We start from the raw sequence: 20,276 nt of genomic DNA on the forward strand, positions 1-20,276 counted from the left end.
TTCTTTTTTTTAAGCCCAAACTAAATGGCTGCAGCATTAATCTGTGCCTCTACATCGTGTCATTGTTTCTTTAATGATTGTATCTCTGCGTTCAGCCGTGACCACTCTGCTTTCACACTTAACCAGGCTTGAAAGGGGAACTTCTGGAACAAGTCAGTTGATATTTAAAACTGATAAATGCAACTTCTCATAAAGCGCCGGCGTTTATTTGAAGAGGGAGTCGGCTTTGTGATCGACGCACGACTCGCTACTGGTCACTGCCTTTATCACTTTATGAGCTAATTTGTCAAAAACCTGTGTGTGTTTATGACAGGCCTGTCCACAGGATCAATATATAATACACAGGTGTTCATTTTACTCTGAGAAGGCACAAATGCACCCTTATTTGGTTACATTTGTGCTCTTCCAGAATTACTAATGGATAAATAAAAGAGTACTGTTGGACATATTGACCGTGCATTTTAAGCAAGTGCAGTACTTTTCACTGCAATTATTATTTTTATTTATTAATTATTTTTATAAACTTTTGAATGGCACAATTGAATGGCACATCTATTTTAAATGTGTAAATCTAATCATTTCATATTTTACGCCAATTCAACCAGGTGAGATCAACTTAATATTCCCCAGAAAAGATCAGCCTGTGAAACAAAAAATGATTTAAGACTCAGATATAGCTCTTAGCTCACACACAGTAAAAGGCCCAGCTCTGAGAGGTTACATTTTTACTTGTAACAGAGTATTTCTACATTGCAGTATTGATACTTTTACTTAAGTACATTTAAAAAAAAAAAACTTTTTACACCACTGATTATTATTAATAACAGTACAATACAATACTCTGATAACACAAGCCCACATGGAACCAATGAAATTATCTCATACAACAGAGAAGTAACAGGCGAACAAGAGCCAGAGTGAAAAGGTCACAAAGGGATCTTGTTTACAAAACCTTTGTGTCTGTAAAGGCTGACACATATACCACTGGCTTACAATCAAACAAAACAATGTTTTAATATTTCAAATTTTATGATCATTTCATTTGTCAGTTTACTACAGATTTTGGCCTATTAACCACTTAAGCCCTATGTTATACTTTTCAAATATATACCAAAAAAATAGTATGGCTCACAATCTGGTGTGACGCATTGTGAGCTTGTAAATCTGCTATCCTTTTAATTCTATAATGATTGAGTGACACAAAATACGGACAGCAGGGTTAATTTAGCTAATTAATCTAATGCTAATTAAGCAGTAACTATGTGACTAATTCAACAACAAGGCATTATTATAAAGTTAGTGGGTAATGTTTAATTTTCACAGTGTAGCTATACGTGAAAGTATACGTGCGCACGCACACGCACACACACACACACACACACACACACACACACACACACACACACACACACACACACACACACACACACACACACACAGTTGTATATGGCCATTTCTATTCAAATATGCGGTGTTTGTAAAGTATGTACACTTATTGTAAATGTGTATTTTAGATAAGTATCACCCCCCATGGGCATGCAAAACCTGAAGGCACTCAATGATATTCCTGGACTGAGTTCTGGGCAATAAAAAGAGTTGTTTGTTGTTCACAGATTGTGATCTCAGCTCTCTCACAATGTGAGAGGGCTGATGGTCAGATCTCTATCTAGTGTCTACTGTTCTTCCAAAAAAAAAAAGAGAAGTGTGGAGCTGCACGGTGACGTTGACACATTTAAATCGGCCAGTTCATCCATGTGAATGGTGAGCAGCCATTGGAGGCGTGTATAACGTATATATAAACCTGAACACCATAGGTGTGTTCACCGGCATACTGTGTACCTCCATCCTAAAGCTTTAAGACAGCAGAATGGCTACGACAGAAGGTAACCCTCAAACGTATAAGTTGGTGAGTCATTACGATCTGAGCACACATCCATTTGAATTGTTTGGATTGAGATATCAATTAATAGTTTTTGTATTCAAATTCATTTTGATAGTGGTCATTGCTATAGAGTGTTTTTTTCAGTAACAGGGGTCTCCCCATATCTCCAGCTCTTTAATTAACTGAAAATAAATGTTCAGGTGGGTTGCCAATGACATTGGCAATGCACCTGAAAATTATAATGTTCCAACTCCAAATGTGTCTGCTCATCCTTTTTGCACTATGCTTATCCTGTATCCTGTATCAGTTTCCTCTCCTGATTGGATAAAATTGTTATCCCGACCTGAAAATGCATTTTCTGTTCATTAGAGCTGGAGAGACGGGGAGACCCTTGTTACTTAGTTTATAGCAATGATTATTATCATAATATAAAGATATCTAATACTCATTTTATCAAAACAAAACTTAAAAAAAAAAAAAAACACTTATACCTTATTTAACTTTTTAATCAAAAGAAAAAAAGTGATTGAAAGTTGTTGAAGAATACGTAGTAGGTTTCCTGTTTTCTGTTACTCACATCTGTACGCTCTTGGAGTCAGAATAACACTGAAGATTTTGTCGTGTAATGCCATAGGGTTCACCGGACAATGACATCAACCAGCATTTTGAGGACGCCATCGATGTGATTCAACAACACTCGGATAACGGAGTTTATTATGACACAGGTACACCTCTCACACCTCTCCACCATGTAGGCCTGTCAACCCAGGATGGATGCCATCGCAAAGACAGACATTTTACCATCCTTTTTTATCTTGAGGAATAAAGTTAATCCATTTGTAGAAGAATTTAAGTGGGTTACTTATTTTATGGCATTGTATGGCATTAACTACTTGTCTAAAGCACATTGAGATGCCTTTTGTATGACATGTGCTCTAAAAATACCGATTTGAAGAATTTCAAGATTTATTTAAACTTAAAAAATGCATTGTCGTCGAGTAATACAATGCATTCATCAACATCACTGTTGAAAATAAATGACAATTTAGGAATTGAGAAAATAAAAAGCATACATGTAAAATATAAAAGTTACAGATAAGAAACCAAGACAAATTAAAAACAAATTTCTAAAAACAATGACATATTGTGGCGGTGACCTGTTTGGCCACCAGCGTTCACCAATTGCTAACAGCGTTTGCTGAATGTCATGTTTTTCTTGACGTGTGCATTGAGGCAGTGTTGATTTTGACAGCACATTTTGATTTAGTATTATAGTCTTTTGAATAAAATTCTGTTTAGTTTTTGTCATATTTTAGTCACCTGAAATGTTTACTTTTAGTCTAGTAAATATCATAAGATTTTAGTCGACTAAATCTACAGTTATTTTAGTCGACTAAACTTATTTTTTTGGCAGGCTGTGATGGCATCAAAATGATTTTCTCTTAGCTGCACGCCGAAAATAGCCGATCTACAAGATCAGCACGCATCGCGCTGCGACACGTTGTGAGCTTGTAGATCAACTATTTTCGGTCTGTGACACCCGCACGCACCCATGATGACTTGTCTTAGTTCTACTGGATCTCTACTCCACTCGTCCCTGCCAAACATTTTAGTCTAGTTTTTATTTGTTGACGGAATTGTCACTATATTTAGTCATAGTTTTAGTCGACGAAATCAACACTGCATTGAGGTTTGGTGTATTTCCTGTGTGATGCAGACTACAGATACTACGAGACGCTGGGTGTTCAGCAGCCTGCCGTGTGTCAGATCTCCTGCTGTCTGGTCTCGCACCCTTCTGACGCAGCCGCTCCTATCTATGAATGGACCGACACCGCTGTGAGTGCACTGCCCACTTTCACCATACTGAAACCCTATGCTTAGTTCAAGTGGCTCTCAAAGTGGGGTCCTGCAGGGGTCCTTGAGGGTGTTCCCGGGGTCCCCAGCAAAATGAGTTAATCTAGCCTCAAATTCAGTTTAAAGGGATAGTTCACCCCCAAAATGACTTCTTTTCTATCGATTAGTCACCCCATGGAGACTTGAATTCATGGATTTTGTTTTGTTTATTCCTAAGCTAATAATTTGATGACCGACAGCGGTTTCGGTAGGAGACACAAAGAGTCTCCTTTGTGTCTCCTACCAGAACCGCTGCCTGCTGGTCCGCTGGTCATCAAATGATTGGCTTAGGAATGCGACAAAAACAAAAAGTCTCCATGGGTGATTAATCGATAGGGTGAACTATCCCTTTAAACCATGCACTTTAATCTTGAAAAATTATCAAAAATTGGGAGTAGTTGGCGAAAGGGCCCACTCTGTGTGGAGATGGCATGTTCTCCCCGTGTCTCTCAGGGTAGTTAATACCCTCACAAAAACATGTAGTAATCCTGGTCACTATACTGCCTCCCCCATGACAGCCGCGGCGCCTGATGGAGGGAAAGGAACTGGTTGGAATAACGTGTTCCATCCACGCGCTACGTCCAACCAGGGAATCTCCCCCCTGTTAGGTGACAAGAAGTCAGTTGGCTCTCATGCATTGAAGGAGGCATGAGCTCGGCCCTGGCCTCCCTAGTGCTGGTGAGGGGAGTGTAGTGCCCAGGATCACTTAGACAATTGGCACCGGGTGAAAAATAAGGGTTACAAAATCGTGGGATAAAAAAATATATATAAAAAAAAAAAAGAAAAAAAAAATAGGAATAGTAAAATTTACATTTTACTACACACAAATCTTGTACGGCATAAAGAATCTTCAGATTGGAGGTCCGTGGCCAAATACACAAATAATTTGAGGTTCCCTGATATGAAAAATACCATAGCTGACTGGATTCCAAATGTTTGTCCAAGAAAAGGGATGCTACTGTAGGTGCTATAAGTGGTATGTTTTTGTTGAAAATGTGTGTGTGTGTGTGTGTGTGTGTGTGTGTGTGTGTGTGTGTGTGTGTGTGTGTGTGTGTGTGTGTGTGTGTGTGTGTGTGTGTGTGTGTGTGTGTGTGTGTGTGTGTGTGTGTGTGTGTGTGTGTGTGTGTGTGTGTGTGTGTGTGTGTGTGTGTGTGTGTGTGTGTGTGTGTGTGTGTGTGTGTGTGTGTGTGTGTGTGTGTGTGTGTGTGTGTGTGTGTGTGTGTGTGTGTGTGTGTGTGTGTGTGTGTGTGTGTGTGTGTGTGTGTGTGTGTGTGTGTGTGTGTGTGTGTGTGTGTGTGTGTGTGTGTGTGTGTGTGTGTGTGTGTGTGTGTGTGTGTGTGTGTGTGTGTGTGTGTGTGTGTGTGTGTGTGTGTGTGTGTGTGTGTGTGTGTGTGTGTGTGTGTGTGTGTGTGTGTGTGTGTGTGTGTGTGTGTGTGTGTGTGTGTCTTACCTAGCTTATAACTGTGCCCATGTCCCAGCAGCAGTCCTGGCCTCAGGGCGTTCCAGATGTGTCTCTGGGACATCCTGTCACCTCCGAGTCACCACAGTTCTACTCCATCCTGCCCCCCAACAGAAACGGCAAAGGTATTCACATTACTTGAACAGGGGACCCCCTAAAATAATCATATTTGAATTGGGGACCCCCCCCAAATAATCATATTTGAACTGGGGACCCCCCCCAAATAATCATATTTGAACTGGGGACCAACTGGGGACCCCCCAAAATAATCATATTTGAACTTGGGACCCCCCCACCCTGATAAGCACTTGGAATGTAGGAGTTGAGGCATTACATTTAGTTTGACTCGTTTCCACAAGATAAATAAGCTCACATAAATAAACACATAAATAAGCTCAAACGCCTCGTGTTGCAAGGCATTGTGAGCTTGTAGATCGACTATTTTATTATTTGACAATTTGGCCAACGTTTCACCAGTTTTTATAGTATAGTTTCTCTTTTTTAATTTCATTTATTTATATTTTTTTCAGGTACAGTAATTAGGTATTAAATTGTCACTGTACTGTCATGTGGTGGGGAACCCCCCTGGGCGTCCCGACCTGACCCACAGGTTGAGAACCACTAGATCAGAGGTCTTCAACAGGGGGTCCGGGACCCTAGGGGGTCCTCAGAGTTACTACAGGGGGTCCGCCAAATCTTTGTGATTTTTACATTAACCACTTCAACCAAGCATCTCTATTCTGAGGAGAACTTTAGCCAAAAATAGCACATCTACAAGCACACAACGCCTCGCGCTGCGAGGCGTTGCGCGCTTGTAGATCTGCTATTTTCGGCAAAGTGGTTCGGTATAGGGGGAAAAAAGAGTGAAAGTACAGAAAGTACAGAGTGAAAGGTCAGGTTTACTAAGTATTGTTTTTAGAGCATGGTTAAATGTCTGGAAATACACATTAACATGAATCCAACATGATAGTGCTGTGAAACAAGTCTATGAAGCTGCCTATGAAATCTATGAAAATAAAAAACACTTTATACAATATATAATGGGGGTCCCTGCTTTCTCTCTCTCTCAGCCAAGGGGTCCTTGGCCTGAAAACGTTGAAGACCCCTGGACTAGATCTAATCAAATATAACTTTCCTTTTAGGCCGCAAGAAGCTGCGTCTGTACGAGTACCTCCACGAGGCTCTGAACGACCCCAACATGGGGGACTCCATCCAGTGGACGGACAGCGGCAGCGGCACCTTCCACTTCATCTCCAAGAACAAGGAGAAGCTGGCAGAGTGCTGGGGCCAGCGCAAGGTTGGGCCTTATTACACAATCGTCTAATCGCAATAGGCTCTATGCACAGCAGCCATTTTGGAGAGAAATTGGGCCTCTTCTTACTTCCTTCACAGGTGTTACCAATGATACTAATGAAGGCTCTGTTATTCTGGTCAAACAGATTCAGGGTGCTGATATTGTGACCAATAATTCACGAGTGGGTCGCAAAGTGTGGTCCAGGGACCCTCATGGTTCCTTGAGGGGGTTCCAAATGGCACCTTAAAAAGGTGTGTAACTCTGAGAGTGTACAAATGGAACCAAATGGACCAGTAAGGGTCCATTTGGTTCCATTTGTACACTCTCAGAGTTTGTACACTCTCAGTGTTATGGGGGTCCTTGAAATTAAAAGGTTTGAGAACCACACATGAAATGGAACAAAGCCTTCATTAGTATCATTGGTAAAACCTGTGAAGGAAGGAAGGAAGAGGCCCAATTTCTTTCCAATATGGCTGCTGTGCATAGAGCCTATTATTTGAGATAATGGCAATTATTTTTGCATGATCGTCATAATCATTTCCATGATTATTGCTACTACATCTGTACACAGCATACATGGGCAACTGGCGGCCCGGGGGCCACATGCGGCCCCCACCTTCACTTAATGCGGCCCGCAGGTTAATATTGGAATACTGATATATTATTGATTTCAGCTGTTACAATTCTAAACATGCAAACGCTTTAATGACTTCAGTCTATATTAGTAACTGAATGACTAGTATTCGAATTCTATTTTCTTTTTTATGTCCAATGTATTTATATTTAAGTTCATAAAGTGACTATAACTAAATTTATTTGAAATTAAATAAAAATGTTACTTTCCAGCATTCAAATTCAAAAATAGCACAAAAAAAAAAATCAGGATTACAATTGAAAAATAGCTAAAATAGCAGATCTACAGTACAAGCTCAAAACGCGTCGCAATGCGACGAAAAAAATGATTTGCACCTGTAAACCTGTGATGTGACAATAAGAATGCACCGATATGTACATTCTTGGCCGATACCGATGTTTGAAATAACAATTTAACCGATAGCCGATACTGATACCGATATTTAGTTTTTGGTGTTATTATTTCCCCCTTTTGTGCCAGGGAAACAAATACATATTCATCATAAGAAATAACTGTTCAGAATCTGCAGAAACACAAGATAATTGCCTCCTAACTCCTGTAACTTTAACCAGCAAAAATAAATAAATCAAAAAGAAAATCAAAAAACTAACTGTATATATATGCATATATATATGTATATATATATATATATATATATATATATATATATATATATATATATATATATATATATATATATATAGGCCTATATATATATATTATTTTTTCCGATACCAATGTTGACCGATAGTAGCAAATATCGGCCAATATCGATATGTGGCCGACATATCGGTGCATCCCTAATTATAATTCTGATTCCGATTCTGAAGGGCAACCGCAAGACCATGACCTACCAGAAGATGGCCCGGGCCCTCCGCAACTACAGCCGCACGGGGGAGATCGTCAAGGTGCGCCGGAAGCTCACCTACCGCTTCAACCCGGTGATCCTGCAGCGGCTGGGCAGCGTGCAGATGCCCAGACACCCCCACCCCCACCCCCAGCAGGAGGTGGGGGCGGTCCACGGCCACAGCAGCCAGCCGCACCACGGCCCACCCGAACCCGGCTACTACAGCTCTGTGCCGCCGCCGGACTGGCACACTGGCTGGTACGGACACTACTCCCTCCAGGACGATTACGACCTGGCCACCAGCTTCACCTCACACAATGCCACCAAGTTGTGAGCTCTGAGGACAGTGTCGTGTCAGCGGAGGTTTCTGTAGATAAAACAAAAAGAAAGAAGAGAAAAAAACACACACATTATGAATTCTGAATAATATCCATGTTGGCCTTGGCCCAGATGCAGCAACTGCATTGAGCCACTGTACACAGAGTTCATTAAATTCTGAGAGTGTGCAAATGGTTCCATTTATACTATCACATAGTTACAAATGGATGGATTAACCAGGGTTCCCACACATTTTTACCAGTGAATTTCCAAAACCTTTCCAGAATATTTAACCCAATTTCCAGGCCGATATAACAATCATTCAGTGCAATAATGTGTCTCTTACTCATATGTACAATTCCCAAAGACAGGCAGAGTAGCAAAAATAAAGCATAGAATATAGAATGGTACAATTCCATTCCAAATTTCGTGGCAAATTTACTAACTAACCACGCATCGCGCTGCAGCGCGTTGTGAGCTTGTAGATCTGTTCTTTTGTCACGTCCGGTATGCATTAGGCTGCAATCACGCAGCCCGTTCGGCGAATAACTACTAAAGTTACATATTTCGTGTAATGTTATACATGTTTTGGAAAATGTTTTTCATTAACAAAATCAATAGCCAAAAACAATGCATAGCCAAATATTTTTCAAGGGCCCTTGATAAATTCCAAACCTTTTCCAGGACTGGATTTTTTTTTTCTAATTTTAAAATATTTCCAGGAATTCCATGAGCGTGGGAACCCTGATTAACACTTCCACTTACAATGGGACTTAACCACTAATGTACAGTACATGAATAAAACTAATCCATACTTTGGTCCATAGTTTGTATTAGATAGTGCTATTCAGGTTATGTTGAATGTATGTTGACAAATATAATGACAAATTATGCTCCAAGCTTCCTGGAAGATGTAAGTATTGAGTACATTACACACCAACCAATAATAAGCATTCCATGTAATTAGATGTAAATATGATGAACTGTTGTTTTACTTCATTTTTATGTGCATCAATAAATGTTGTTTATTTCCATACATCTTGGCACTGTGGTGTACATATACACACTCTAAATCAATCCATTCATTTATTTGATTTACCTGATGAAACATCCCAATACTCTTCATCCAGATTGTTCTTTTAGATAATTACTGCACTGTACATGCATTCCTATTCTGGAGAGAACATTTTGCCAAAAATAGCAGATCTACAACAAAATCTATGGTTGGCAAAGAGATTTTGTGTAGAGGGAAAAAGGAGCAGACCGAGTATAGTGCCCAGGGGGACTATTTAAGGTTTAAGTGGTTAATCTAAAAAAGTGGATCTGAAAGTGGAGTCCGGGACACAATAATCTTCTCTTATGGGGGTCCCTGGAAGAAAATCTTTTCAAGTAGGGGTCTGCAACCTAACACGAATCAATTTGGGGGTCCTTGACAAGATACCATGGGGTCCCTGACATGACGTGTTTTGAGCACCACTGAGAGAAAGAAGAAAACAAAACCAATACTGGCGTTCTTATCTTCAGAACAACAAATATAATAAATGAAACAGATTTGGCACTTTTCCCTCCACCAAACAAATTTCACAATAGACTAGGGTTCCTTGGGGCATGGGTTTTCAACTGGTGGTCCGTGGACCACAGGTGGTCCGTGAAGGTATTGCATGTGGTCCCTGACCATGCATTTAGTTATGTAGGAAAGTGAAGATTTGTATTTGATTCTATTTTATCGACCACTAGTTGAGAAACAATATGATGTATGATGACACATCAATGTTGTCAGTTACTGGGAAGTCGGATGTGAAGAACTTCCACAGAAAGTTAGAATCTGAAGGGAAACTGTACCGGATTGCCTGGTTGAGTCACCATTATTAGGAAATGTGGCCATAATCAATCGCATGTGTCGGCTCGCTCATACATAAGTTGCAATGAATAAGATAACATGAGTTTTTGAGCTCTGGACCACTAGCATATCTCAGTTAAATAATAACCGTTAAGGGCTTGATTTAATTCACCTCGAATTAACAAATTAAATTAAGCCTTTAACAGTCATTATTTAATTTCAAGCTTTTCCCCCCATATCACCCCTCCCAACACAACAGTGGCACTTTTACTCAAGTAAATTTTGAATTCTGGGCTTTTACTTGTAACAGAGCAGTACTTCTACATTGCAGTAGTGATCCTTTTACTCAAGTAAAACATCTGAGTACTTTTTTCCACCACTGCACTCGACACACTAAGTATGAACCTGATGTTGTTGACGTATTATTATTCCTCTGTCAAAGGTTAAAAAAAAAGAAAAAGAAAGAAAGAAGAGAAAAAAAAACAGGTCATAAAGTGTGTTTTTCCTGAAAAGAGTGTCCTGTTGTAGCGAACGGGTCTTATCTGGCAGAGCGGGGAGGATGTGGTCACTGGTCCTGGAAGACTTTGTTGATATGGTGGTGGGACGCTGATGGCGTATTGTTCCTGTGAGGGAGTCCTGCGCTAAGATAAAGTCTGGTGTGAGGAGCATGGTGGGGTTCAGTAACAACTCAAGGGTTAGGGTTAGGGTGTCTCCATGCCCTGTCTTACACTGGACTACAAGGACACACCACGGCATCAAGACTTGATGGTAATGTTAAATTAGTCATATACACATTCATTGAGCCAGAGGTGTAAAGTAACTAAGTACATTTACTCAAGTACTGTACTTAAGTACAATCTTGGGGTACTTTTACCTTACTGGAGTATTTCCAATGTTTAATACTTTTACTTCTACTCCACTATACATCTCAGAGGCAAATATTGTATTTTCACTGCACTACAATTATTTGAAAACGTACTTGTTACTAGCTACTTTGCAGATTACTATTTGAAAATAGCGATCTACAAGCTCACAACGTGTCGCATTGTGACGCGTTGTGAGTTTGTAGATCTGCTATTTTCAAACATTTTAGTACTTTTACATTTGGTACTTTAAGTATATTTTGATGAGGCCTTTTACTTGTAACAGAGTATTTCTACATTGCAGTATTGATACTTTTACTTAAGTAGAGAATGGGAGCACTTTTTCCACCACTGCTTATCAAAGTATCTGTGAGGCAAGCAGTGAAGAAAAAAAAAAGTTGACGTTTTTGTTATTATTTAAAGACAGTTTTTTTCCCCCACAAATTCATTTCTTTCCAGGAGAACCTGTCCGATATGGAGGTGATCTTGGACTTCCTTGAGGAACACTATGGACACACCAGCGAAGATGGAAGCCAAAAATGTTTGTGTCACCTAATATCAAATACATATCACACATAATAATATTGTTGCTCAAGATGCGTTTGGAGCTTGTAGATCTGCTGTATTTGCTATTGTTGAATTTGAATCCTGAAAAAAAAGCTAAAAAGCAGTTTTCTTTATGCTCTTCCAGTCGATGATATCTTCATGACCAGAGAGCTGCCTGTGGATGAGACCTGCTGCGCTGAGCAGTCCTACTGCAGCCACTGGGAGTTCAACGTAAGTGGAACAACTATTAGGGGTACAACTATTGGTGGTACTGTCATTTTTTACTTAAGTAAAAGTATCAATACCACAATGTAGAAATACTCTGTTACAAGTAAAAGTCTGGTGTTCAAAATGTTTTTGAGTAAGCATACAAAAGTATTGGCATCAAAATATGCTATATATAATATATACATAATAAGTACCATAAGTATAGTACTCATCATACTCATGCAGTATGTCCCATTTCACAAGATCGTCATGTCTAATACTCTTTTGAAAATAGCCGATCTACAAGCTCACAATGCGTCGCAAAGCGGCACGTTGTGAGCTTGTAGGTCTGCTATTTTCAAATAGCCAAAGTTTTCAAATAAAAACTTATATTTAACCTTTTTGGATAAAGACAGAAAATAAGCAATTTCAAGATGTCTATTTGCATTCGGATAACTTGTGGTGCAACCATTTTTCTTTTTACTTTATTACCACATTTTACCATCATTTTATGCTTGATTGATTGATGTACTTTATTTAGTAAGACATGAGAACAGTACATGACAGTACATAACAGTACATGGAAGTACAAATTCGCAATACAAGGTCTACTAAACTGGATAGCTCATTAAGCACTAAGCTTGTTTAAGATGAGATCCCCATGCACACAAATCATGTTGACATATGCTCTAAATTTATATGTAGATTAAAGGGATAGTTCACCCCCAAAGAAATCTTTTTTTCTATCGATTAGTCAGCAGTGGTTCCGGTAGGAGACGCAAAGAGACCTTTGTGTCTCCTACCTGTCGGTCATCAAATTATTGGCTTAGCCATGAATTCAAGTCTCCATGGGGTGACTAATCAATAGAACAAAAGTATTTTTGGGGGTGAACTATCCCTTTAATTGAGCAATCAAAAAGAAGAAAAAAAACGAATCAACAGATGAATCAATTATGAAAACAAAAACTATTTTACAGATTAATCAATAATACAATAATGAAAATAAAAAGGAAAATAACCGAGTCCTAACAGAAACAATCCTCCTTTTATCATCATTCATTTCCAGTCGTGTTTGTAAAAAAAAAGTGCAAGGTAACTCAATAACGTTGCTCGTCGTGTCATTGAAACCTGTCCTTCAGCCACTGCTGGACGACGACACCACGCCAGCCTTCACCCCAAACACAGGCACATTGTCTCTGTTTGGCTCCGTGCCCAGCTTGATGCCCGCTAGGCAACCAGCCAAACCTCACACCAAAACAGCTGGTGAGTTCTGCTTTTTCCTCCACCACCATGATACTATTACGAGTCCTGTTGCTGGCCTGGGTGAAAACAATACTACCAGAGCAAATAAGAGACCTTCCCCTTAACAGTAAAACACAATGGAGCTGTACATGACTTCAATCAGCCAGGTTTTACATATCTATCAGATAACAGAATGTTTACAGATTCAGCCCCAGCTCTGTGACCTGCTATAACACCACTGACAGGAGAGATTTTCTGGGAAACGTTTGAGGAAATCATTAACTCATAACCCTCCACTAACCACTATAACTGCTGGAACGTGACACGACACGCTGTGATGATATTCCTAAACACACCTGAGCTTAGCATATCCTCTTTCCAATCGCTCCCTAGATGTGCAGACACTAGACAGACTGCTCTCTGGGCTAAGGTATCACTGTGGAACAATGAACAACGCCACCCTTCTTCCCAGTCGTGTAAAGTGACAAAGTACATTTACTCATATACTGTACTTAAGTAAAATTTTTAGGCACTTTTACTTTATTGGCGTATTTACAGTTGTCTATGCTTTTACTTCTACTCCACGACATCTCGGAGGCAAATATTGTACTTTTTACTCCACTATAATTATTTGAAAACTTAAGTTACTTTGCAGATATAAATGATTACATTATAAAACATACATTAACCACTTTAGCCCTATTTTATACCTAGGCTATTTGAAAATAGCCGATCTACAAGCTCACAACGTGTCGCATCGCAACGCGTTAGATCGGCTATTTTCAAACATTTTAGTACTTTTACTTTTTGGTACTGTACTTTATTAAGTGCATTATGATACCAATAATTTCATACTTTTACTCAAGGATTTTTTTTAATTCCGGACTTTTACTTGTATCAGAGTACTTCTGCATTGCGCTATTCATACTTTTACTTAAGTAAAACATTTGAGTACTTTTCTCACCACTGCTTCTTCCTCTTTCCCCCTACGGTTTGCAGGAGGAGGAGGAGGAGGAGGAGGAAAGCTGCGTCTGTTTCGCTTTCTGTTCGAGGTGCTAGAGGACCCCGGCATGGCCCACTGCGTGGCCTGGGTGCCCGCGGCGTCCGCCGGCGTGTTCCGCTTCTCGTCCAGGAACAAGGACCAGGTGGCCGCGCTCTGGGGCCAGAGGAAAGGCAACAAGAGGCCCATGACCTACCAGAAGATGTCCCGGGCCCTGAGGAACTACGCCCGCTCCGGGGAGATCTTCAAGGTGAAGAAGAAGCTGACCTACCAGTTCAGCAGAGACACGCTGTGGGCCCTGCAGAGCTGCTGCCATCACAGACACTTGTAAAGTTATATTAGTACCGTATAGTTCAGGGGTCTTCAACCTTTTCAGGCCAAGGACCCCCTAGCTGAGAGAGAGATGAAGCAGGGACCCCCTCTATATTGTATAAAAGTGTGTTTCAGATAAACTTTTGCTGCTCTTTTTTCCCTCTACACCTATAACTCTTTGTCAAAAATAGCCGATCTACAAGCGCACAACGCCTCGCTTGTAGATCGGCTATTTTTTGGCCAAAGTTCTCCTCAGAACAGAACAGAGGACCCCCTAGGGGTCCCGGACCCCCTGTTGAAGACCCCTGGTATAGTTGGTTCCAAAGCTGCTGTCCCAGGCCCTCCTGGGTTGGGCGCCAATTTCGCCAAAGATCCCAGGGGGCAAAAAGTACTCATTTTTGTTTACTTAAAGGGATATTTCACTTTAAAAAAAAATATTTATCGTTTACTCTAGGCTTTTGTGAGCCCCCCCAGACAGTTTTGTAAGTTGCTTGAATCAGTATTTAGATATTTGATATTCATTTTATCTTTCTATACAAACCCATTATAACTTCAAACTCAATTTTTAACGTGTTAGATTCATCAAAAACACCCGTCCTTGGTTCTGGTGACTCATCCTGCCCTCCTAATACGTGAGGGGGCCATGTTTTTTTCTATTACTTATTTTTTATTGTATTCATTTTTTTTCCATTTATGAACACTTCATAAACCTTGTTATAAGTTGTTATTCATAATTATAAACATTTGAAGCCTTATAAGTGCATTATAATCTTTAAGTAAAGTGTTACCAAACTTTTTCTTGAGTCATTACACAAACTGCAAAACAGTTTTCCATTAACCACGTGGGTATTTTAAAATTACATATTTTGCATGAATGCATGGCTAAATAAAACAATACACAGTAAAATCCTCCATGTTAATTTAACTCTGATAAATGATATGTACCCTTTTGGGTCCACCCAGTTAAATTAACATTGAGGTTCTGTCAGTGACTTGTCTACATTACTTGTGGGTCATGCATGGTGTAAATAAAGGAATATCAATTATGAGTGTGTCATAAACAGCTTTAAATATACATGTAGAATTTACTATTCATGGTGAAACAAATCCATTGCTGAGTCTGCTAACCAGCTGCCTGATGTCAATATAGATGCCAATGATAAATCAGCTCAGTGGTTTTCAAAGTGGGGTTCAGGGACCCCCAGGGGTCCTTGGGCGCAGGTGGTCCTCAGCCAAATGAGGAGTAGTTTACTGTATGTCACTATTATTCAGTTCACTTGAAATTATTATGAAACAAAAACATTATGACTACTCCAATAATCTTTCAATGCTTCTCGTGTACAATTATGACATTTAGACTATTTAATTTAAGCCAAAACATCCTTTCACATCAGTGTTCTGAGACAAAATCATACTTTTAGAATCATTTGATATGGTGTTAATTTGGATGTCCCTGTATAGCTGATACTCAGTGTCACTGAAAAGGTTTTTATTTGTTACAATATCTCTAATGAAGAGGAGAGGGAGAAGTCTTTATGCAGTTTAGGCCCGCCAACTGAAGCTTGTGACTAGATTGATGTATATAATCTGTGGTGTAAAGTAACTAAGTACATTTACTCAAGTACTGTACCTGTACAATTTTGAGGTACTTTTACATGCAGAAGTACAACTTAAATGTCTTTTACTGGTAGATTTGATTCAAATTTAATCTAATTAATACTTCATGTGAACAGGGCCATGAAAAGGTTGGATTTCTCTCATGAAACAGGATCATACTCGATCATCTTTTCTTTTAAGCGCTGTCATCTCTAGAATTCACTTACTGTCTATGAACTGTATACAGTAGATATACTGGAGATATAACAGCGAAAGTCTGATAAAAAATATACATTCTGTACATGTAATACTGGTGAAGATTAGCTACATGTATCATTTAGCTGGTGATTCCTTGGAAGTCCCTCAATGACACGGTGAAACCAGTGGTGGAAAGTAACTAAGTACATTTACTTAAACTTAAGTACAATTTTGAGTTATTTGTACTTTACTTGAGTAATTCCAATTTCCAAAACCTTTACTTCTACTCCACTACATCTCGGATCCAAATATTGTACTTTTACTCCACTACGTTGATTTGAAAACTTTAGTTACTAGTTACTTTGTAGATTTTGATTATTATTACAAACCATACATTAACAACTTCAGCTCTATATACATTTCGGCCATTTGAAAATAGCAGATCTACAAGCTCACAATGACGCATTGTGAGCTTGTAGATCTGCTATTTTCAAAAATAGTCAGTTACAATGTACTTGTAACTGAGTATTTCTATAATGCAGTATTGATACTTTTTAAGTAAAAAATGTGAGTACTTTTTCCACCACTGGCTGAAACACAAAAAACAAACTAACAAAAAAAAGAACACTAAAAACACTAAAACATGAATAAAAAATACAAGCACAAGCTTTTGCTGCTCCTTTGCAACCAGCAGGTGTCAGTATAGACCCACTCGCCGTGCCCAATATATTTCCTCCTGTCCAGTGTGACCTCATGGATGTGAACTCTTGCCCAGCCCAGGCCATTCCAAATGGTTTTGTGTGCTCTTTGTAGCAGAAGCACATGATACTTCCCTTAAGCCTAGCATTTACCACCGGAGCCCCCTCCGAGTTATAAATGGGCGTATTGCACCTCGGGGGGAGTGGGGGGGTCTGTGACCAAGAAAGGCCACATACTTTGAGCTGAATTGTGAAAGCAGTCACCAACAAATCCTAAGAGTCTATTCTTAATTGGAGACTTCCCAATGTATCTACTGTATGTTTACGGTATAGTCATTTAAAACAAAGGATTTAAATTAAAGATTTTTAACAGTTTAAAGGGATCACCCAAGAAATTACTTTTTTTTTATGGATTAGTAACCCCATGGAGACTTGAATTCATGATTTTTTTGTTTTGTTTTGCCCGCATTCCTAAGCCAATAATTTGATGACCAGCAGACAGGTTGGCAGCGGTTTCCGGTAGGAGACACAAAGGAGCCTCTTTGTGTCTCCTACCGGAACCACTGCTGGTCATCAAATTATTGGCTTAGGAATGAGACGAAAAAAAAAAAAAAATCCATTAATTCAAGTCTCCATGGGGTGACTAATACAATTTAAAAAAAAGTCATTTTGGGGGTGAACTAGCCTTTTAACGGTTTGTAAGGGGCCATTCCACAGTGACAGTCAGGTTTATAGCATACTCTCATACAGTACGCATCTCTTGCTTCAGCCTCGTCTTTGCTGTGTCGTTGGGCTGACAGAAAGATGTGTGTATGTTTCTCGGGCTACGCTGTCGTTAACCAAAGACGTGGTTATGATATTCTTTGATATATAATATTCTGCTAGTCCTTTAGCAGAGGGTTTGGCCCGTCCATGTTAATGTGTTGTTTAAAAAGGCACAAAGCGTGCTGCGCACTATAAGTCTGACAGCTTTAAACCTTGTTGACCGGCTTGTCGCGACCCTGATTTATCACACATGCTTCGAGTGTTAAAAAGGTTAATTGGGGACCGCAGTGGGCCGTAGTGGCGCCCACACATCGATGGGCAAACAGTTCTGCTATCAAACCCTCTTTCCCTGTTGGATCAGTCAAATGTCAAGGTTTATGACAGCTTTCTAAGTATAGACTACAAAACTATCGCCCAGGCATTTACCCCACAGTATTTACTGGCCTGGCTGGAGAGAGCCTACTGTTCTTGAACAACATTCCGTCTGGATTAACCAGAGATCTGACATTTGGCATCTGGTCTAACACATGACAACACATCCACAACATCACTTCACTTCACATCACACTTTTCTATCGTTTGGGAATATATGCATTTTCTCTTAACCAATTGAATCCCTATTCTGGGGATTTCCCCCCCCAAAATAGCAGATCTACAAGCCCACTTCCTGCTTTGACAGACTGCATTATGTGTTATTGTACACGGTTGTTGTTTTGATGATGATGCAAAAGTACAATATTTGCCTCTGAGATGTAGTGGAGTAGAAGTAAAAGTACTGACAATTGGAAATACTCCACTAAAGTTAAAAAATACCTAAAAATTGTACTTGAGTAAATATACTTGGCTACTTTCCACCACTGACCCTAACACACAGTTCCAAACTTTAGCAAGCACACACAAATCATTTCGGGGGAGCAGGGGAGGCCGAGCCCTACCTCGTCCCTGTGAACGCTATAGCTTCATCCACCCATCACCATATTAGAAACCCCCAACAGGGCCAACTCCACCAAAGAGTTGTCACGGGTGCGAGTGGGGAAGGGGTGGATGCTGCTTCCAGTATAGGAGCAGAACGGTCCTCTCTGCAGAGAGGCGGGGCACGGCTTCTCTCTATATAAGGTCTGAGAGTCTGTCTGTCCACGATCTGTCACCCATCCCCACTGTCTCCTCCTCCACCCAGTGAGATTTCTGTGCCCTCATCTAACCATCACTCTGGTGCCAGGGCCCCCAGAGGCTTTTCTGCAAGAGCCCCGTCTTCATCTCTCTCTCTCCCTCCTGGAACCGAGGGCCCGCACGCACCTCACCTGGACCTGCTTCTGCATCCGATCGCACGCCGATCTGAAGGTCTGAAGGCATCTATTTGCATCTTTTTGATTCCTCGACGCTTCATCTTGGGACACGGCTCACCATGCCAGAGCCCACGAAGAAAGGTAGGGACCACCGCTGTTCATACTATAACGTCAAGTTAACCTCTCACAACGCATTAACCAATAACACCCACAATGCAACACAAACACAAAACCTTTTAGAGAATCTATCAGGAACCCAGAAGTAATGACTTTTACTTAGAGGGTATTTCATGCTTAACTTGATGACAGCATAGCCTATACTGGAGTTTTAATAAGGCCTTAAATTGCTTTATGATGAAATGGATTCAAACATTTTTGAAAATCTGTTTGCATTCATCCGAGCATCAGATTAGACGTTTTGGCTTTTTGTTTCATGAGTGTGAGTGGAATTGTGGTGTTTCCGTTGCACGGAGACAGCCTCTTCGCAATATTTTGAGAAACTTGGCTGTTGCCTTGCCAGTTTGTTCCCTGGCATCCTGAAAGTGACTTTGACGGGCGGTGTTGTATTACTGATGCATGCTAGGGGGAGAGGGAAGATCTAAGAGGTTTACGAACAGGCTTACGAACAGATACTATTGTTGCAACGGGGATGGACTCTGCCCAATGGCGCCCTGCAGGAGAGACGCGATGATGGACAGACAGGGCTACAGGAATGTTGATGATCGCTGATGCTTGGCATGGAGTCTGACTTCAGCTGGATATACCAGCAAAGACCCCCGAAGGATGATGTAATCTGGAAGAGCCTACGGGATGCTGGAAAACTTGTGCAGCATACGGTCCTCTTAATCTTAAGCCCTAAAAATAGCAAAAAAAAATCCTACAAGCTCAAGCTTGTCGATGTGCAATTTTTCTATTTTGGAACATTTTGGAAAAGTCTTTGAATGGAACTTTTTTTTAAATATTTTATTTTGATCAACAATATTTCTATTAACCCATTCAATCCGGGAACGCATCTGATCTGTGTCACTTTAGATTTGAGCCATAATAACCATTATTTCATACTTTGGAAATTCAAAAATCTTGAACATTCTCGTGCAAATCTTTTTTTAAAGCGAACATTTGTAACTCTAATCTTTGCTCCCTAGAACAAAACATTTTACAAATGTTCGCTTTAAAAAATATATATTCAAAGATTTGCACACATTTTCAAGATTTTCCAAAAATAGCAGATCTACAAGCTTGGATAGCTAAAGACATCTAAAATGACAGAGATGCACTCCAGGATTGAATGGGTTAAAATAATAAAATAGAAATGAAACGTTTTGCTCAAAATGACATGCCCAAAATAGGGACACCAGGTGTGAAAGCGGTTACCCGTGACTGGTGATGCCAGTCC

At 40.1% G+C, this 20,276-nt stretch overlaps 2 protein-coding genes across 11 annotated transcripts in view; both read left to right on the top strand.

Annotated features, from left to right (window-relative positions):
* Positions 1 to 1,818: 1,818 nt before the first annotated feature.
* Positions 1,819 to 9,357, top strand: LOC311039769 (transcription factor Spi-C-like). Its single transcript, XM_084049749.1, has 6 exons — positions 1,819 to 1,906; positions 2,517 to 2,607; positions 3,600 to 3,718; positions 5,257 to 5,359; positions 6,377 to 6,531; positions 7,993 to 9,357. The coding sequence occupies exons 1-6, from the start codon at positions 1,868 to 1,870 to the stop codon at positions 8,341 to 8,343; spliced, it is 858 nt and encodes a 285-aa protein (XP_083905875.1). The 5' UTR covers positions 1,819 to 1,867; the 3' UTR covers positions 8,344 to 9,357.
* A 9,390-nt stretch (positions 9,358 to 18,747) lies between these two features.
* Positions 18,748 to 20,276, top strand: part of mybpc1 (myosin binding protein C1) — a 65,072-nt gene continuing 63,543 nt past the window's right edge. For all 10 annotated transcript variants that reach the window (XM_084049410.1, XM_084049411.1, XM_084049405.1 and 7 more), the window contains exon 1: positions 18,748 to 19,021. In XM_084049410.1, the coding sequence (XP_083905536.1) occupies positions 19,000 to 19,021 (22 nt within the window). In that variant the 5' untranslated portion in view covers positions 18,748 to 18,999. The remainder of the gene's footprint in view (positions 19,022 to 20,276) is intronic.

Source organism: Gymnoscopelus microlampas (assembly GCF_963454915.1).
Source record: "Gymnoscopelus microlampas genome assembly, chromosome: 23".
NCBI lineage: Eukaryota > Metazoa > Chordata > Actinopteri > Myctophiformes > Myctophidae > Gymnoscopelus > Gymnoscopelus microlampas.

Coding starts and splice junctions, on each gene's coding strand:
- LOC311039769 (XM_084049749.1), top strand. CDS start 1,868: ATGGCTACGACAGAAGGTAACCCTCAAACGTATAAGTTG. Junction 1,907..2,516: donor ACCCTCAAACGTATAAGTTG/GTGAGTCATTAC, acceptor GTAATGCCATAG/GGTTCACCGGACAATGACAT. Junction 3,719..5,256: donor ATGAATGGACCGACACCGCT/GTGAGTGCACTG, acceptor ATGTCCCAGCAG/CAGTCCTGGCCTCAGGGCGT.